The sequence below is a fragment of the Euwallacea fornicatus genome, chromosome 16 (genome assembly GCF_040115645.1).
Source record: "Euwallacea fornicatus isolate EFF26 chromosome 16, ASM4011564v1, whole genome shotgun sequence".
NCBI lineage: Eukaryota > Metazoa > Arthropoda > Insecta > Coleoptera > Curculionidae > Euwallacea > Euwallacea fornicatus.
In genome coordinates, this window is record NC_089556.1 from 2,851,107 (window position 1) to 2,870,971 (window position 19,865).

Consider the following 19,865-nt stretch of genomic DNA (forward strand, 5'->3'; position numbering starts at 1 on the left):
TTTCAGCCTCAAAATATGCCATCCGCTCTAAATTACTCAAATGCACTTCTTCCTGAACGTCTTTGTGTAGAGTTCCATAAATCCCTCTTACGATGAATTTCTCAATATCAATATGAAACGAAGTTATGAAGTTCATATCTGCCTCACATCTACCTCCATATTAAATCATACACGACTGAAATGCGGTTCATGTTTAAATGTCAAGATATGTAGCATTTATTCGAGCTGTTGCAATATATCTTGGAGTAGTTTGATTAAACGCATGTTGTGCCTGGTCCAATTACTTCGCCTTGAGTTTCCCATTGCGGTAACTGCTCTCTCTTTCGATATTAAAAGCTTATGCATATCAGATCAGATGGTATGTGCATAGCTACATATTTGTTGGCTTCAAGCTACAAACCGAACTAAAACAAAACCACCTTTATTATTCAAATTTGGTATACCTGATATTGAAGCAAAAATCACAAAAATCCCAAATCGGCGTGCCATGTTCGTTGGAAAGTTCTTTAACACTCCAGCTTTGCAATCCCTTCACTAACACTCCATGAACCAGGAAAAAATCCGTTATAAAGCCTTTAGTCAAAGGTGCATGTCTTTGCGGTTTCGTCCAGATATTCGCACATGAACTAACTACGAAGGACAGTTTCTATCACTGTGAAAATCCATGCATTACGATGAGGATGGGCACATGATCGCACTAGTTTTTCGTTCGTTGAAGAAAAAAGGAAACTTTTCGCGCGCCTTAACTCTGCGGGAAACTCTCTCGTATTTTCCGACTATTATGGAAACTTCAAATCTCCGCACGGCTTTGAAGCTGCACGTCGAATAACGCGGCAACTGGCAACTTTTAACCGGTTTTGACCGTTAACGTTCGCAGCGCCTGCAACGGCTAAGAACTGAAGCTAACTATATAGTCTGGCGCACAGTCATGGCCATAGCTCGAGCTTTCAGCTTGCAGGACTATCGACATTCGATCCTTCCTCCTCATTAAATATGCTCAAATTTCACTAATCAACACCTATTTTTCACAAAAATCCAAAATCTATTTTTCACCTGTAATGGGAATCGATGCCCTTGGGTAAAATGGAGCTTTTCCAGCTGCTCAAGAGGTGAGTACGTAACGGACTGACTATAGCAAAAGAGCAGTGGCAAGGAATTAGCTATGGAGTCCGCCGTGAGCTGTTAAAGGTAAGGCCAGGTTTACGTTACGGATAACACGGTGTGATAGACTATAGGTCAGGGAAGGAGATAAGAATATGTGGCCAGCTGGTGGTGATGAGCGATGGGCAAAATTGAGAGGAGCAAATGGAAATTTGAAGCTTTATGTAAAGATTAGTATTAGCTGTAATAGGGGGTACTGCGAATGGAATTAATTTAACGGCTTAACTGGGAAGAAAAATCAACAACATTTTAATATCGTTACAGTTACTTCATATTTGTGGAACATATGGATATATCGGGTGTCCAGGCAAACCCTGGACATAAAACATTCCCATGGGAAATCAGTTTTTTTATTTTTTTGCGCCTGTGGGGATTACCAATTGATAAACTTTTCCATTGAGGTCATAATACTCAAAACCGACCGCCATTTCGCAATTTTTCCAATCCTATACGTAGAGTCGTTTTGGCTCAAAACCCCTCCAAATTTCAAATATTTAATGTCCCGGTTAACCATTCGAAGCCACGATTATTCAGAGTCAAGGTTAGAATTAAACAAACACAAAGTCTTGACTTTGACCAATCGTGGCATTGAATGGTTACGCGGGACATTCAAATTTTGGTAATTCAGGGGGGTTTTGAGCCAAAATTAAAATATTGAAAAAAATGCGAAATGATGGCCGGTCTTGAGTAGCGTGACTTCCATTTAAAAGTTGTTTAATTGGTAATCTCTGCAGGTACAAAAATGTAAAAAATCGATTTCCCATCTCACTGTTTAATGTTCAGGGTTTGCATGGACACCCGATATACGCTTTGAATTTGATTCCGTATGTATTCTGTCCAAAAACATTTCGTTGCTTTGGTCGTGCTCAACAATGCACCCATCGCTTAACAATGGTGCACCACTAAATTGAAAATTCAATGCTCGAAGGGTGAAAATGTTGGCGTTTCGTTCGTATTTGTATCCCACCCTGAAGATAAGACCTGCTGCTCCAAACTAAATGTCCTCACGTAATCCGGAAATGCCCAAAAGCTAGTGTGTTATTCAGCACAAAATCCTCACTTTAAACCACGAACCGAAACCCACTACAAAAAGAACCAAAAGCTGAGGTTTGCAGCTTGAAAAATCTATATTATAGCTTAGGTGATTTGCTATCGATTGTAAATTTTTGGTGCCCAGTTATATTCATATTTTTGGTATTCGCTTTTAAAAAAATTATCAGAAATATTGCGCTATTCCTAATTTTATTTTCTACTTTTTCTAATTTATAATTAATTGCGATATTTATAATTTAAGTGTTTCTAATTTTATTTTTAATTTTATTAAAAAATGGCGCGTATGACCATATTATCATCAATAAGAGATAATGGAAAAGTTTAAAGTAAAGGTTGAGTGTCAGAATAAATTATCAAGTGCAAAGTAATATATAGCCGAGGTTTTCCATTAGAAAGTTGGAAACTACACCTAAGCGATATAGTGTTGGTTAAATTGGGGCAAACAAGTGCAATTGGGTAACAATTGTAGGAAGGCGGCAAACAAAATGCCTGTTCGAACTACCGAAATTTTGCAAAAACGTTTTTATTTTTTCCCATTATACTCGATATTGTTATGATACACTTTTCTGCTGGTACTTTTCCACGCCGAAAGAAATCCATAGTTAGATCTCGATCTTATATTTCACCTTTGCACAACCATCATCCATAAGGAAACAGTGGAAATTACCTCTTTTTGTATGTTTCTTGTAAACAATTTTTATTACGCACTTCCAAGTTTTCTTACATTTATGGTTCTTCAATCCCGAGACAGATCACACTTAATAACACCCTGACCACAATGTTTTGTACGCCTTGTATATTTAAATTTCGAAAATTTACCTATCGTAGATAAAGAGTGTATTTTAGAATGGCAAAACGATGGTTTTTTTAAATATACAGAGGACAAGCCGCTAAGAAAACGGACAGTGAGTTTGAGTAACATCACATCATGGATCAGGTGATTGCTAAAATCTGCAGGATAATATTGTCGCTGATGGGACTCGGGAAAGTACAAAATGGTGTATCACATAGAAAATGCCATATCGTGAGGAGTGTCAAAGGGTGAACCTCACGGGGCATCAAAATTGCCACCCAATTTCTCGACAACCATTAAAGGTTTAAGCAGTATTTCGATCGATTTCGATTACTAAATATACACATAAATTTCTATTGATATTTTGACTTAAAATATCTTATTCCACAACCTAATGGTGTTGCTAAAAGCGACATCTTGTACACCACAGGTTTTAAAATATTTGCATTATTCTAGACTTTCTTGACATACTGTATATTATCTGCTAGTTCTTTCTTTGTCGGGTTTTCATTAAATATATCTTACATACAGAAACATATCACATTTTTGCGTCAGAATAACCCGCTATTCCTTAAATTATAAAACTACTTGGCGTTGCGTTGCTCTCTATTTTCCAAGCAATTGTATTTTTCAAGCAGTTCCCTTATCAAATTGAGTGAAATATTTCATAATAACATAAAGCCGCTTAAGGAATGACCACCGATTTCCTCTTGCACGGGAATATTACGGTACGCCACTGGAGTCATACAAACATATCGGATTACCTGGTCCTACCTCTCTATACCTATAGCACAATCGAACGGCCAGCCTACCTGCCAGACTTGGTTCCACTTTTTTTCACTGCCAAGTTTATCAACAAATGTGTCGGAATCTGCTTCGATCGCGTGTTCTTGGGTCAACAATCAACAATCATGTTGTCTCATTGTACGAGACTTGATTAATGCTGCTGGGAGGATTTCATGCAGTGATTACTCCTTTAGAAGCTAATATATCAATTTCAAAGTTCATTATGTTGCCTTGGTACATTTCTCGTCGTTTTATTGATGGTGTGAATGGCAGTGGGTGAACTTTTTAATTTTGCCAAAGCACCATATGGTTTTCCAAACATAATACCGGACGAGAAAAACCTCGAAGACCGTTTATAGGATATGTGATGCCCATTTCCTACGGTCACTCACACGCCATATTAGCCTGTAGGCACCATATTAGGAGCAAGTAGCTTGGCATAAATAATATGTTTTCTTTTTAGCTAAACACACTTCAAACAACTTCCAAAAATGGGAAAAGACCTTTTACCATGTTTCCAAGCCAATGCATTTGGTTCTCGACTTCAACACATTCCCAGCAAATAAATATGGCGGCCTTTGTTTTGTAATTTCAATTAGCATTGTCTGCTGTGGAAGGATGGTAATGTATGGAAATATAAAGGATACTGCTGAGTTTTTAAAAAGTTCCTTCAATGCTTTTAAGAGTGAATTGTTTTGGTAGGATTAAACACAGACCAAAAACAGAAGTCAATCAAGAAGAAACAAAATGTAATGTTGTGTAATGCTGCTAGCAATATTAACCCAAGAAAGCGAGTTAAATACACGATAAACATTCCCGAAGGAATTGGACTCGCTTTTAGAAGCGGATCCTTCTTTTGGATGGATTTTACGATGGGTGGTCCAATATTAAGTGAATGCTTTAGATTATTTAGAAAGTCCCGTCTAAACAAGCTGTCATTTCGAGAAGAGATAAAAGGGGAACGGGACGGATAGATGTCTTTTTAAAACAGTTATCTTTCATTAAGAGTAACGCAATTCTCTCTATTTAATTTAGTTCAGTTTCAAGAAAAAAAATTTTCGTTCACATCCAGGATCGTAAAAGCAGAGGGACATAAGACAAGTGCAAATGTTCTCTGCTACGCCTCTGGGTTTTTACGCCAGCTTTATTTAATTTGATAGACATTTTTAACCTTCATATACCACGAAGTTACTGGCGCAGTATGCTTCATAAAATGCGCAAAATTTCTAAAAAAAAATTTTCGCTAATATATGACTTTGCGTGTAATAAATTACAAGTCGTATGTGCTACGTCTCTAGTTTTCAACGCAATGAATCTTCAATTTTCTTGGATTATTTTATACGCTTATTATCCCACTAAGAAGAATGGCGCCCCACTGTTTTAAATAAGATTTCATTTTAGCAATTTGGAAGTTTATCCCTGCCGGGCTGCCGTCCTACTTTGCTACGCCTCTGATTTTCAACTAACTGCCACTTTCGATTGTGTCATTCTCGGTTCAGGGCAGCTGCGTAACCCGATTTGAAACAGAATAATTTTGGCAAGACCTTCAGTCCTACAAACTTTAAATATTTTTCTAGCAAATTGGAAATTTGTTATGGGAAAAATATTGCTGGAAGCCTAACATAGTAGATGTTAACTGGTTTTAAGCAAATCCAATTGTTAACTTTGTAACTATGAGTAATTTTCAGTTTGCCGATAGGAAAATTGCAAATCGATCTTGCTACGATCGAGTTTTAAGCCAATCAAATTGCCAACTCTGATTAACTTTAACCTCAATATTTCATCAAAATCAGTGGCGTGGCGTTTTTTGGCATGAATTATTTCTAAAGAAACATTTAATTTTATAAATTTGAACAGTCGCAGCAACTTTGGAAAACCTGACGGTTACACCTCTAGTTTCATATCAATCGAGTTGCAAATTTTGTTAGATAGGTGCAGTAGACATTTGTTACCAAACTGCATTAAAACTGTTGTTGGGATAGGGGGAGCATAATTGTTGTTTAAAATTCCGAAACGTTATTGCCAATTTTTATGGGCCGAAAAAGCACTTCCACCCATCATATTTCATTATGGTCAGGGGCGCAGCAGACATTTTTTGGACCTAAATATATTCCAACAAAATTTTAATTTTAAAATCATGAAAGTTTATGCGTTGAAGCCCGGATAAATGGTTCGGACCCGAATTTCAACGGAGTTATTGAGTTTGAGCGCATTTTCGCCACGTTTACCTGGTCGTTGGTGCAACTTCTCTCAGGAATCTCAGCGTTCCGTACCACTAAAAGGGTTCCTATTTTAAAATTTCCCAATTTCTATCTTCGATCAGTATGCAAGCAACGATGCATCAGGTAATCGAGTGCTAAGCCAAACGATCTCATAGCGATGGTTTTTGTAAAAAGCTCCAAAAGAGGCACTTTGCTTCGGCTTTATTTAAAGCTGGCCGGATAGCTGTCGTTAACTTTAACGCAAACTTTCCACAAATTTGAAATTGGATTGTTGGCTTTGCATTTGTATGGGCTTCAGGAAGTTTCTATCGAAAGGGCTGAATATTGTCGAATACCAATGCAAAGGTACATCCAAAAATTCTCCTCTTCCTCCCTCAAAGTTTTCAAATGATTTTGGAAATCTCTGGGAAAGGTAAACTAGAGTTTTTCTTTTGTGTTGTATGCAGTCTTCTAGAAGGGCATTTTCGAGGTTTGGTATCGATCCTCTCGTTTAATAAAAATTTCCATACGAGCGTATTCTTTCGGGAGCCATTCCGCGCCGTCGATAAAAACGTAACCCTAGAATTAGGAATGCAAATGTAACTACACAGCAAACAGTTTAGTGAAAAGCCGATGATAATCGTCGAAAACACGAAACAGTTCGTACCGAAACCATATTAAAACATATTGCCCTGCAACGTGCTCCAGGACTTTATCAGAGATTTATTGAGGAGGGAGATGGTCATTTGGAATCACACAGGATTAAGTTTAGTGAGTACTTCCAGACCTATTTAATCCAAAAATATTGCAACAAAATAAAAATGTATTTAAGTTCACTTAAGGACTGGACGCAACAATGAGTAGCATTTCAGTTTTGAATACAGATAGCCTCTAATGTGGAAAAGAGGCTTTCCCTCTCGCATTTTATGCAGGATTACGATCGTAAGTTTGCGAATTTAAACATATGAAGAAATGAAGAAATCAGCTCGTTTCCGGTTTTAAAGTTTTTTGACGTAGTGTGAGTGAAAAAACACAAATTTTACCTGAAATTATAAAAAACTCAGACACTCCGCTCGGTTTTGAGAATGTCGAGCGTGCATAATGTTAAATGAGCTTTCGCCTCTTTCACAATTCGTCCAGACTCTTCTTCAACTACGTTTCGTTTTTGACAAACAAACTGGGAAATCTTTGTTTTAATATAATATTGATCGCAGAGGCTGCAAACTTCAGAGCCTCTGAATAATGTTGACTCTTCTCATGAATTTCTCAAGTATTGAATGCTGCAGCGTTTGCCTCAGCTTAGGCCTCCCCTAAAGATCGAGAATACCCAGAAACTTCCGATTTTTAAGAAATAAACTCAAGAATCTCAGCTTTCACAAGAAGAATTTTGATCTCAAAACCCTAAAAATTCTGAAACGAATTTCGATCTTGAGCCTTTCCATCCTGTTTACACCGTCGAGTAAGCTCGTGAGCTTTACTTATGAACATAAGTTCCGATGAACCACGTCATTTATCATCTTCGAAACGGACAAAGTGTAAAAATGTGAATATCTTGGTTTCCTTTATTAATAGACTTCCCAAAAGTTTGCCTCGTCACTCAAAAACGACCAGACCGGGCCCTTCAGAATGTAAAAAATTAAAAGCTCTTCACAGACGACAGACGCCCGAGGAAAGCAGGTGTTGGCTCTGTCGTGTGCTGTCGGATTGCAGCTTTTGAAAAGAAGTGCCGAAATACTGTGTTTCTCGTTAAAAAGGGTCTGTGTGAGCATAAGGGCCAACCTAGGGGTGCAATTTTCTACCTGAAAACGTCGGGGTTTATTATTTTATGCTGGCTTTGTGGAACTTAGGAGAAAGCAAAATTCATCATCCAAAAAATCTCATGATCACCAGAAATTCAGCAATTAGGCCTTTTCGAAGCGAAAATCATCACCTAACAGTAAAAATTAAGTAAAAAATTGCGTTTCAGACACAAAGATCACGCTGGATGCAGAATGAATGTACAGGACATGGAAATGTGGGTGCCATGTTAATGGTTTTATAAAGGATGATCGATGACGGGTTTTCATCATTTTAGATGTTGCTTCGGATATATTTCCTCTACATACGACGTCGCCCAGCTAAAAGGTACACGGTACAACTGTCGAAATAGCTGAAGTATTATGACTGTGAAAAATGGGTGTGTGCAGTCTATGACTTATCGCAGAGCATAAATATCAGCTCCGTAATGATACTTACTAACAAAAGGATTAAATAATTCAAAATTTCCATATCTCTTTTTCTCCTTATAGAGGTGTTATTTTCTGCGCGATAGCAGTGAAAAATCTTCGTGTCAAATACGAAATTTGTGTATCTCGCTAGCATTTCAGAGATTTCTAAGCTTAGAGGAGCATAAACAAGTTATGAAATTTCACGTTGTCTGGTAGACAAGCAGATTTGTCTATGCGTACTCATGTATTCTTTAAAATCCCATTTGATATATGTCGCTAATAAAACGAAAACATGCAAAAAATGACACAAATGATTTCAATATATAGCCCATCATCCCAATAAAAATATTATACGATTCATATTTACCTTCGAGTTCAATCTATTTTTCATGCGATTGAATATTTGCGTTCCAATGTCACATTCTGCATGGGAGCAAGCTCATTAATCGAGATATTGCCGGTGTCCTTTTAATAGGCAGGTACAGTTGCGGACAAAACTATGGAATATTTTGTGAAACGACATTTTCTCGGCGATCATTTTTGTTTTCGTCTTCAAAATTTGTTGATAAGACAAGGGTACGTTCCCAAACTTACCGTACAACATTCGACCTACGAACGTTGTTAAAAACAATTTTCTTTTGGTCAAAAGTATGGAACACCACATAGTGTTGATGTTCACGGAGGCATTATCAGTCATCCGGTCTGATTGTGTGGTAAATTTCCTACGAAATATGCCAAACAACAAGTATTTTTCGGAAGATTTTCAAAAATCAATGTCACGCGACGACTACGGCCAAAAAGACGTTGCAAAGACGTTAAAAATCAACCAAAGAGGCCGTCTCCAACATTTAAAGAAAATTTCGCACTTATGGGGATGTAAAAGCCGGTCTGAAACCTGGACGTCCAAGAATAACGAATGCCCCTATCGATCGATGCATTAAAAAATATATCATCCGCAGATCCCGGCCAGTCCTCCAGGACTATAAAGCGAAAAATCACTAACAATAGTGACATCAATTTAAGCGATCGCATTCAACGTCATCGGTTGTGCGAAATGGGATTAGTAGGGAGGGTCGCAGTGAAGAAGCCCTTAATTTCTAAAAAGAACTGAAGAGCCAGAACTAAATTTGCTCAGGAACATTTGCTTCGATCACCTTCAAATTGGTTGTCTTTTCAGTGGTGAACCTAAAGTTTATATTTTTAATCCTGATGGGAAAAGTTCGTCGACCTGTGGGGACTAGGTTTGATTCCAACTATCAAAAACCAACAGTGAAACATGGTGGTGGCGGCATAATGGTACGGGGATGTTTTTTTCGATGCGGCATTGAACCATTGGTCGAAATTGATGGAATTATCGATGGATTCCAATACAAAGCTATCCTTGAGAACCATATGCTGCCATTTGCTGATGAAGACTTCACTTTGACGTTTTCAGCAGGACAACCACCCTAAACATTCGACCCGATTAGTAAAGAGTTGGCTGAGTGATAGTAACATCCCCGTGTTAGAGTCGCTGTCTCAGTTGCCGGCTCTCAACCCAATTGACCATCTCTGAAAACCCTTAAAACGGAAAATTCGAAGCAGGAATGTGTCCAATGCATGTAAGCGGTGGAAAGTCCTGTGGGAAGAAGGGGTGAAGATTCCCATTTCGATTTGTGAAAATTTGATCGATCTTATATACCGTCGATGTGAGGCTGTTATCGACTCGAAAGGATATGCCGCAAAATATTAATTTATTTAAAGTTTTTGTTTTGATTGTAATAAATTTTACGAAGTATTCCACTCTTTTGTCCAGAATAATTTATTGTTTTTGTCATATTTGTCGAATTGAACTTTAGTTTTTCTTGATAATATCGTTAAATATACACTTGGGTTTTTGTATAATATTTAAAATTTTTAATAACAAACTATTTTGGTATGAAACTATTGGGAGTACAAATTAATTCGGTCTGTTTTTAAAAGATGGTTTCGGCTGTTGTGAATGGTTCACAGTGATAACTGATTTTGGTGGTTTTAGACAGGTTAGACACGTGCTAATGATATCAGGTTATATCGCCTAGGAGTGTATACAAAAACCGTGTTTTTTACTGCGTTAAAAATGTCGAATTTTGTGGTAACGAAGCAGCATTTGCGAGAAGTTTTACTTTTCTGCTATAATTGAAAGAAAAGCGCAGCCGAAGCCCATCGAATGCTTGTGGAAGTTTATGGTGACACTGCTCCAAGCGATAAATCATGTAGGGAATGGTTTCGACGTTTCAAGGATGGAGATTTTAGTGTTGAAGACAAGCCCCGTTCGGGACAGCCGAAGAAATTCGAAGACACAGATTCAGAGACATTACTTGATGAAGATCAACGTCAAACGCAAGAAGAGCTTGCAGAATCATTGGGAGTCACCCAACAAGCCGTTTCTGTGCGATTAAAGGCCATGGGCATGATTCACAAACAAGGGAATTGGGTGCCTTATGAACTCGAACCGAGAGACATTGAAAGCCGAACGTTCACTTGTGAACAACTTCTTCAAAGGCAACGAAGAAAAGGTTTCTTGCAGGATAGGATAGTAACGGGGGACGAAAAGTGGATATTCTACGACAACCCCAAAAATTAAAAAATACTATGCTAAGCCCGGACAATCGTTGCCAACCACATCAACACCAAAACCAAACATCCATGGTTCGAAGATCATGCTGTGTATCTGATGGGATCAAAGGGGAGTTGTTTACTATCAGCTACTGCAACCTGGCGATTCCATTACGAGCGATAGGTATCGACTCCAATTAATTCGTTTAAGGCGTGCATTGCGAGAAAAAAGGCCGGAATATGAAGAAAGTCACGATAAAGTTATTTTTCTTCATGACAACGCTCGACCTCATGTCGCTAAAGTTGTCAAAAATTATTTGGAATCGTTAAAATGGGATGTCTTACCGCACCCACCATATTCTCCGGATATTGCTCCATTGGATTATTGGTTGTTTCGAAGAATGCAGCAGGTGAATGGCAGGTTGCCGGTTCACTTCTCTCGCAGAAATCGAAACTTGCCTTCAAAATTGGATTGCCTCAAAAGATGAATCTTTTTTTCGAGATGGAATTCGAAAATTGCCGGAGAGATGAGAAAAAGTAATGACCAGCGATGGCCAATACTTTAATTAATTTGTTCATTCATTTCGTTTGCAAATAAATGCATTTTTTAACACCAAAAAATGGACCGAATTAATTTGTACTCCCAATATGATGGATCTCAAATATTCCATACTTATGTTCATAACTGTATTTGGTTTTGCGGAGAGAGAAAAAATTGTTATCTTTCGAATATTTTCAAGAATATTAGCATGTAACATACTGCTAGTTAGTGTAGACATCACGAAATTTTACTATAATAAGCCGTTTTCGTAGACTGGGGTTTGTTTAAAAGGACCGTCGTAAAATAAACTACTTGTCTAGGCAAATAATGAAAGTTTTATAGAAGTGTACATGTTAAGCCAAAGGACACAAAACTATCAAATATAAGTGAAATACTTTATCCACATTGTAAAACAATCAATACATTTTAACATGTTTTGCAATAAACTATTCAAAATAACTCCTACTTCGAATGGTGTGATAGAAATACATTCTTTACGATGCAGAGTTAGGCCACGTGTTTGACATGCAAAATTACACTTTTTGTAGCAAAACACGCAACCCGGTTGGTTCTATTTACATATTGCCATATGATCTGTGCCGTGGTATTTTGAAAAGGGGCGAGCACCCTCGTAAAGTCTGCTGGCTCCACTTAACGATGGTCTCTTTTCAAACAATTCCAGAAGACCCGTAGCTCCGGATTTTCTAAAACCTGGATGATCTAACTTCCCACCATAATTCTGTAAATTCTCCAAGCATTTCGTTCGGCCATATCCAAAAAATGGCACATCAAGGTAAAATACCATTTCTCTGCTTTTCGAATTGACACTCAATATACAGGGTGATTCAAAAGTTGAAGTTATCCTTTCATCAGCGAATAAGGCCTCAAAAAATTAGATTTTTTCCTTTGTGTTTTTTTTTTCGAAATACATATCAACATTAACGGAGATGCGGGGTGTTAAGATTTTATTTAAAAAATTAAAATTTATTACCAATTGCCAAAAATCTTAAGATAAATAAAGAGAATTTCGTGGGCGTTAGTGATAGTCAAATTGCATTTGAATTTTTGATTTTGAAATTTTAAATTAAACCGGTTTTGACTTTTTTACTCGAAAATGGTCCACTGTACTTAAAAATAATAAAAGAACTTTTCTTTTTAGAATTGAACAAGAAATTCGATAATAATTTTTATTTTTTGAGAAATCAGTGGCGTATCTTTTCTTTTGAAAATATTAAACATATTTTTATGCTATTACGGCGCTGGTAAACCTAAAAGTGATTTTAGTGATTGAAGAATTTCCCTCCCAGGCAATTTTGAGTTCTACAAAATTTTGTTCAATAATCTCAAGTGATTTGGCCATTGTTGGAAAGATCCCTTTTTGTAATGTTTGAGCAACGTCTTTGAATATTGTGGGCACTCGTGGATGGATGCTGTTGCAGTTGCGGTAGCCTGGTGGAGCAGGTAGAGGGTGTGTGTTTGTTGGTAGAAGTTGTTATTTTTAATTGATATAAAAAGTAGCATTCTGAAGTTTTTTGTTGCGTTATTTGTAAATTATTTGCACCATGAAATAAATATATTTCCAAGAGCAATTATTAATAAATTTTAATTTTTTAAATAAAACTTTGACACCCTGTTTGTCCATTGATCTTGGTATTTGGAAAAAACGCCAAAGGGAAAAATTCCTAATTTGTGAAGCTCTGTTCGCTGGTGACAGGATAACCCCAACTTTAGAATCACCCTGTATTACAGTCCTACCGGAAAGGATCCATACCCCACTCGAAATGTGGGGTACTATGAAGAACTAGAAACAGGTTTTGAAACAACCCTAAAAAAGCAACACACAATTGAATAACAACGAGCTATATTAATTTATCGACTTTTACGGTAAAATCTCTGAAAAATATAACAAAACGTTCATTTTAGGGACAAAAAAGTAGACAGACTATGTAACGAGGAGGGAGGTTCACCCGTCTTCGTACTGACATTCTGCTTCAAACATGCTATTAGTTTGTAATCAGTTGACGAGGTTGAAGAGCTTTACTGGTACAATTAACAAAATTGTTGGTAGATTGAAACAGTAGAAATATTAAAATGGGCAATAAAAATGAAGAAATTTTATATGAAGTTGGTGTAATAATTGTCAAATTAAAGCGAGGAAGAAAATCGCTTCAGGAAATTAGCGGAATCGTGTCAAAACCAGGCTCTAGAGCACAAACGGTAATAAGAAATTATCTTAGAAATAATTCTTTAGAAAATAAAACCCGAAGTGGACGACTTCCTAACTTGAGTGCTCGAATAAAGCGCGAAACTGTTAAAATAGCCCGAGAAAAACCTGCAACAACAGCAATTGACATTGACAAAAAAAAGTGCAAACACAACGAAAGAAATCACTAATTAGTGATATTAACGGAAGGAAAACGTTTCAGTTTGCAAAAGAATATTTTTAAAGAGATTAAACGCGTTGGAACCCTGTAATTTTTGGTGACAACAGTAAATTCAATTGATTTGATTACGACGATAAACAAAAATTCTGACGAAAAAAAAATGTGAGTTTAAACTGGAAAATATTATTTCAACAGTGAAGCACGGTGGTGATTCATTTATGGAATGGGATTGGACGTCCGAATCTGCAGTAGGGAATTTGGTTTGGATTTTCTGAATGCATTGAAAGGTCATTTTAAATTCCCCAGTTCGCAAAATGGGTTTAGAACACCAATGAATTTTTTAGGAAGATCGTGACCTTAAACACACCAGTGGAATTATTGGAGAATGGTTATTATATCATTTTCGTCGCCAACTTATTTCTCCTCCCCAGTCACCTGATATAAACCCCATTGAGAATTTACGGGATTATTTAGATCGCTGAGCCGGGAAACACAAAATTTGAAATAAGAACGACCTAAAGAGGATTCTGCTGGAGGAGTGGAACAAAATACTCACGGAATAATTAAAAATATTAGCAAGATCGATGCCCAAGGGGCTAAAAGCTTTGTTGGAAAGCAAAAGCGCAACGATCTAATGTTAGTTTTCATTTTTTGCTACTTTTTCAAAAATCGAAGTTACACGTATGTACACGTTTTTGTCCGTAAAATAAATACTTTTTTATATATTTTTCAGAAATTCGACTATTAATGTCGACAGATTAACATAATACTTTAGCAAACAATTTTGTTTGTTGCCTTTTTAGGGTTATTCCAAAACCGGATCCTATTTTTCCATATTATCCGATATTTCGAATAGAGTATGTATACTTTATTATACAACTGTAAACTAATGTTTTCAGCTGTTCGATTAACTCTCCCCATGTTTACATTATATAGTTTGATTCTGTATGACCATTGGACATCAATAATTTTTTAAAATAGGCCAAAAAGGGTGGTATTTTTCAGCAGTCAATTTTGCCGCGGTCCTTTTAAAAGGTCACAATCAACCCGTCGAATATACAGGGTGTTTCGGCACTATGGGATCACACATCTAAGGATGCTTCACTGCGACAATAGAAGACATCGAAGCAGATGGCCGTATCCACACATGTCTTCCTAAGGCGCTACAGCATTATGATGTTTTAAAACAGTTATGTGCGTAAATGTCTTTATGGAGTTTTAGTAATTTTTGTTTTAATTTGTTTGCACACAATAAAACTAGGGCAATTGCCCAATGTATCGTCCTTAAACTTCATTGCACCTGTTCAAACGGCCTACATGCTTCCTGCGGACTTGGGTAAAAATTTGATAATCCTTTTGAACGACTTTAAACGTCGGAGCGACTGGAGCACTCACGTCTTTCTCTGATACCAAAGAGATTTCATAAATCGGAGACTTTACATGTTCCCACAGAAATAAATCAAAAAGTGTTAGATCCGGTGATCTAGGTGGCCACCGAACTGGACCACCTCAGCCGATCCAACGCTGTCCGAACTGACGGTCAAAATGCTGACGAGTTTGAACCGAAAAGTGTGCAGGCGCACCAACGTGTTGCCTGGTGTTGAATGTTTAATGGAACGTTTCCAAGAAGTTCAGGCAGGAGGTCTCGTAAAAAACGCCTGCAGATAGGCCCCGTTAAACGATTGGGGAGCAGGTATGGCCCAACCAAATTGTTATCAAAAAAACCGGCCCACGTGTTAACAAGCCAACGTTGCAAATGACTTCCGGCAAATACCGCCCGTGGATATTCATCGACTCAAGCCTGGGTATCGTTACTGTTGAGTATACCATCTCATGTGAAACGGGCTTCATCCCTCCATAAAACAAAACGTAAAAAACTGGGTTGCTCAAAAATTTGATGAAAGAGTCACTGACAAAACTGACCTCTTGACTGATCACCTGATGGAGACAAACCTTCGACTTTTTGCAAATGGGGTGGATGAAGTTGTTGCTCATGGAATATCCGCCGAACGGAAACGTGAGTGGCACTCATAGTCTGTGCAGTTTGACGAATGAAAGACGAAGCTTCATCTGCAATTCGGTAAGGAAGCTCTTCCTAAAAAATGGTCCGATCTTACCGTCGTGTCTGCACCAGTATCGTGCATGTTAGGTTCCAAAGTACCAGTATAGGTATGTCGTCGATTAATTGCAATAAACCTTTTTCAACCAGGATGTTGCCTTGCGTGATAGCGTTCTTGATAAAGCCGTGCAGCAGCTTTTGCGCCGCAATTTATTGCTCCATGTGCCAGATGCATATCTGCCTGTTCTTGATCGGGGTTTCTGCATAAAGATACCGATTGCTTCGGAAACTTTTTAAAAATTTCAATGAATGAATGTCTCAAACCAACGATCAAAAAGTTTCGTTATCGTTCTCGGCTAAGATAAATATTTAGTAAAAAGTACTTAACAGGTTCATTCAAGTTCGAGGGCGACATATTGAACCAATTTTGGGTTATTTCGTTTAAAAAAATTATAAAAAAATGTATTAAATATTGAAAAAAAATATATATACATATATATACACAGGGTGTCCCAGAATAAGGGGGTCAACACTTAACCACATATTCCTTAGTCAAAAATATATCGATTCATGGTGATATACTTACATATATACGAAATTGTCTCCTTCCGGAGATACAAGCTCTTAAAGTCTCACTTTTTTTTAGTTTTGCAGATAAGTCGAAAACGGCTAGACGGATTGCTACGAAATTTGGTGTATAATCTTTCTGCCTCTCGGGGCACATTCGACGGGGCTTATTATGGTAAAACCACCAGGGGTAGTGGTCAATTGCTACAAGGTCGAATGTTAAACACACCAGACCTTTTTCATTCCTTCATGCAGACGGTTCGTTTTTTTTTAAATGAAATTCCCGGTCAGTTACGCAACTTTCTTTTATCCCTTATTGAATTTTGATTTGGAGCCTCCATTAGACGAAAAAAATAAAAATTGCTGATAATGTCAGTCAATACACACCCTTCAGAAGGAAATAAAAGCATACATTTCAATAAACAATTAGTTTAATAAGTGCTCAACGTGGCCACCCCGTTCTCGAATGCAGAGATTCACGCGTCGAAGAAAATTAAATTTCAATCTTCCGAACATCATTGGATCATTGCGCATTCCATCAGCTGTTTGCAAAGTTCTATTTCTTAGGTGGTCTTCAATTTGAATATTAACAGCATATACACGAGATTTTAGCGTACCCCAAATGGAAAAGTCGCAGGGAGTTAGATCTGGAGATCTAGGTGGCCATTGGAGAGGGGCATCATTCCCTCCATTACTTTTTTTTTCGTCTAATGGAGGCTCCAAATCAAAATTCAATAAGAGATCAAAAAAAAGTTGCGTAACTGACCGGGGATTTCATTAAAAAAAAACCAACCGTCTGCATGAACGAATAAAAAAGTTCTGGCGTGTTTAACATTCGACCTTGTAGCAATTGACCACTACCCCTGGTGGTTTTACCATAATAAGCCCCGTCGAATGTGCCCCGAGAAGCAGAAAGATTATACACCAAATTTCGTAGCAATCCATCTAGCCGTTTTCGACTTATTTACAAAAATAAAATTGGTACTTTAAGAACTTGTATCTCCAGGAGGCAATTTCGTATATAAGTATATCACCATGAAACGATATATTTTTGGGGTTGACCCCCTTATTCTGGGACACCCTGTACATATATTTTCGCCCATAACTGCTGCATGTATAATGCTTACAGCATCATCAGGCCGTAGCGCCTTAGGGAGATATTTGCAGACGCGGGTTGTCATAATAAGATGTTTTCTATTGTCGCGCTGAACAATACGTAAGTGTTGGATCCCATAGTTGCGAAACACCCCGTATATTTGAAATCATAACCTATAATGCAGAGTGTGCGCTATTTTATGAGAGTGTGACAAGCCGAATATACGACCACGCAGCATAAGCTTAATTTTCATCATGTGTTTTTGGTGAAACTTACCCTGCACTTGACATTGTATCAACCGTATTTTATTGATCAGTTTCGAGCTCGTATATGCGAAGAATGGTGCCTTGGGCGAAAAGAGAAGCTGTAAGTAGTGCAGCATCTTGAATAGTTAGAAGAATATTTTAGATGCTGCCATGTATTGGTTGGTAGCTAAACTTACCGCTGGAGACGATGTTTGAAAGAGACTTTTAAAGGAACAGTGGTCAAATATGGTCATATGTATAAACTTTGGCAGTTGCGGCTTTATTTGGGTTAATGTGTGTTACTAAAATATTCAAACGTCTTATTGAAATTAGACAGTAGACACAACACAATTACACGATTTCTACATACGTAGCACACTGCGGTGGTGTACAGGCGATTACGAGAATTTCCATTACAGTCAAATAAATCTATAAGCTTAATGGTATTTCAATGTTGACGCATTTTATTCACGATCAATAGTTGTCCTAGATTGGTGAAAAAGAACGTTTTATCCAAATGTGAACGCGTTTTAATTTTAAAAATTTTACAATTTTGACAATAAGAGAAGGTCACAAATGAGGTCAGGAGATAAATTCAGTGTAATTTGTTAGAATTTGCGATGTGCGAAACACCGTCATGGGAAATATTGTAAGCAATTTGTTAAAACAAAATGCCCTTCAAGTCGTTGCTTTGGTGTAACGCGCCCGTTATGAGCTTGCCAGATGGGGAAAAAATATGGGCGAGGATAAAGGCAAATAGCCCTACTTTTTCGAAGAAGCGGCTGCTAAATATAATATATTTTTAAAAGGTCCCATCTCTGCAGACTTACACGGTTTCATTGTCTAATATTGTCGACTGGAAGTTGCTGAAACGATCTGGCGTAGAGGCCCATTTTCATCTACATAACGTCGAAGCAGGAATTTCCGTTCAAAACTTAAGTTTCTCTGCTATAACTCCGCGAATACGCGCGCACTTTTTGAAACTGTAATTAAGCAGGATGCATTTAAGCTCACGTGCCGTTAGACCTACCTCTTATTATTTATGAGATACACAGTCCCAAAGATACGCGACTTTCTTTAATAGAACGTCCTCTACCCACTTATACAGATTGTAATCACGGGAGTGATGTTGTATGAAAAACAAGAAAAAAAAAAAGAGAAAGTAAAACGGGGGTAAGCACTACAAATCAGACTCATAAGGTTACGATGGACAGGAATGAGGGATGTGGGTGGAGCGATGAATAATGAATGGAGGCAGAGTGATGAATCTGAGGATCACAGGTGCTCACCAATTAGGGAACATGATTAAGATATACAAAAACTTTATGATAAATTTATATATCTAAAAACAACTTGCTCCAAACGTTTTTCGAATAAATTTCTATGTCCCAGGGGTGTAACAATTAAATCTGCGCATCGCCAGTTAGCTCGCAAATTAAATGCCCGAGAAACATGGGAAATTTCTTATTTTTTCGCGGAAAGAAAATTATTGCCGGCCTAATTAGTACTCCGGGTTGGGAGAGAATAGGAGCAATTAATTGCTCCTTAAGGGACAAAAGATGAAAAATTATTTTTCTTCACCCGCTGCTCGTAACATAGAACGCCCTATTTCCCGGCGCAAGTAGACACTTTTCCGGATAATTTTGCTTTAGTTGAAAGTAAACTGAATGCGACTACTAATTTAATTAAACTACCTAAAGTCCCCGAAGAAACGCCTTTATAATTTAATTACTCCTCGGGTTTTCCTTATTGGTTTCATGAGGAGAAACAGTTCGGGCCTTGCTAAAGGGATTAAGAACTATTTAAGTTTATTAAAACTACACGCTCCACCGAAAAACTTAGTTAATAATTCAGTTTTACTTACAAACACACAATGAGAGAGTCATTGTCTATTTTAAAATGCGCGAGGTCTGAGCAGAGCTAGTAACTCCGTTAAGTTATTTAGTGGGAAAGTTTTAAAAGGAAACTTTGAGACATATTACTATTTACTTACATTGTCTTATCTCGTGGGAATTCAAAGGATTCCCAGTAATTTTGTCTACTTACTGGAAGCAGAGTTTAATTTTATTTCGCTCGTAAATAACTTTCAAACCAAAAAATATATTTTCATTAATCTCGTTCATTGCTCTATCATTTTTAACACGTTATCGTTTTGTGCATTACTAAAATAAAAACTGATGCATGATGCACACAAC

General features: G+C 37.5%; 2 protein-coding genes across 4 annotated transcripts in view; one reads left to right on the forward strand and one right to left on the reverse strand.

Annotated features, from left to right (window-relative positions):
* ed (echinoid) overlaps positions 1-847 on the reverse strand; it is a 127,788-nt gene extending 126,941 nt beyond the window's left edge. For 2 of the 3 annotated variants that reach the window (XM_066291189.1, XM_066291188.1), the window contains exon 1: positions 444-846. In XM_066291189.1, coding sequence (XP_066147286.1) covers positions 444-489 — 46 coding nt within the window. In that variant the 5' untranslated portion in view covers positions 490-846. Of the gene's footprint in view, positions 1-443 lie in introns of all 3 variants that reach the window. The other variant, XM_066291190.1, reaches the window with a different exon arrangement.
* The window catches only part of mRpL16 (mitochondrial ribosomal protein L16), a 206,658-nt gene that overhangs the window by 94,346 nt on the left and 92,447 nt on the right, over positions 1-19,865 (forward strand). The gene's annotated exons all lie outside the window — the stretch shown is intronic.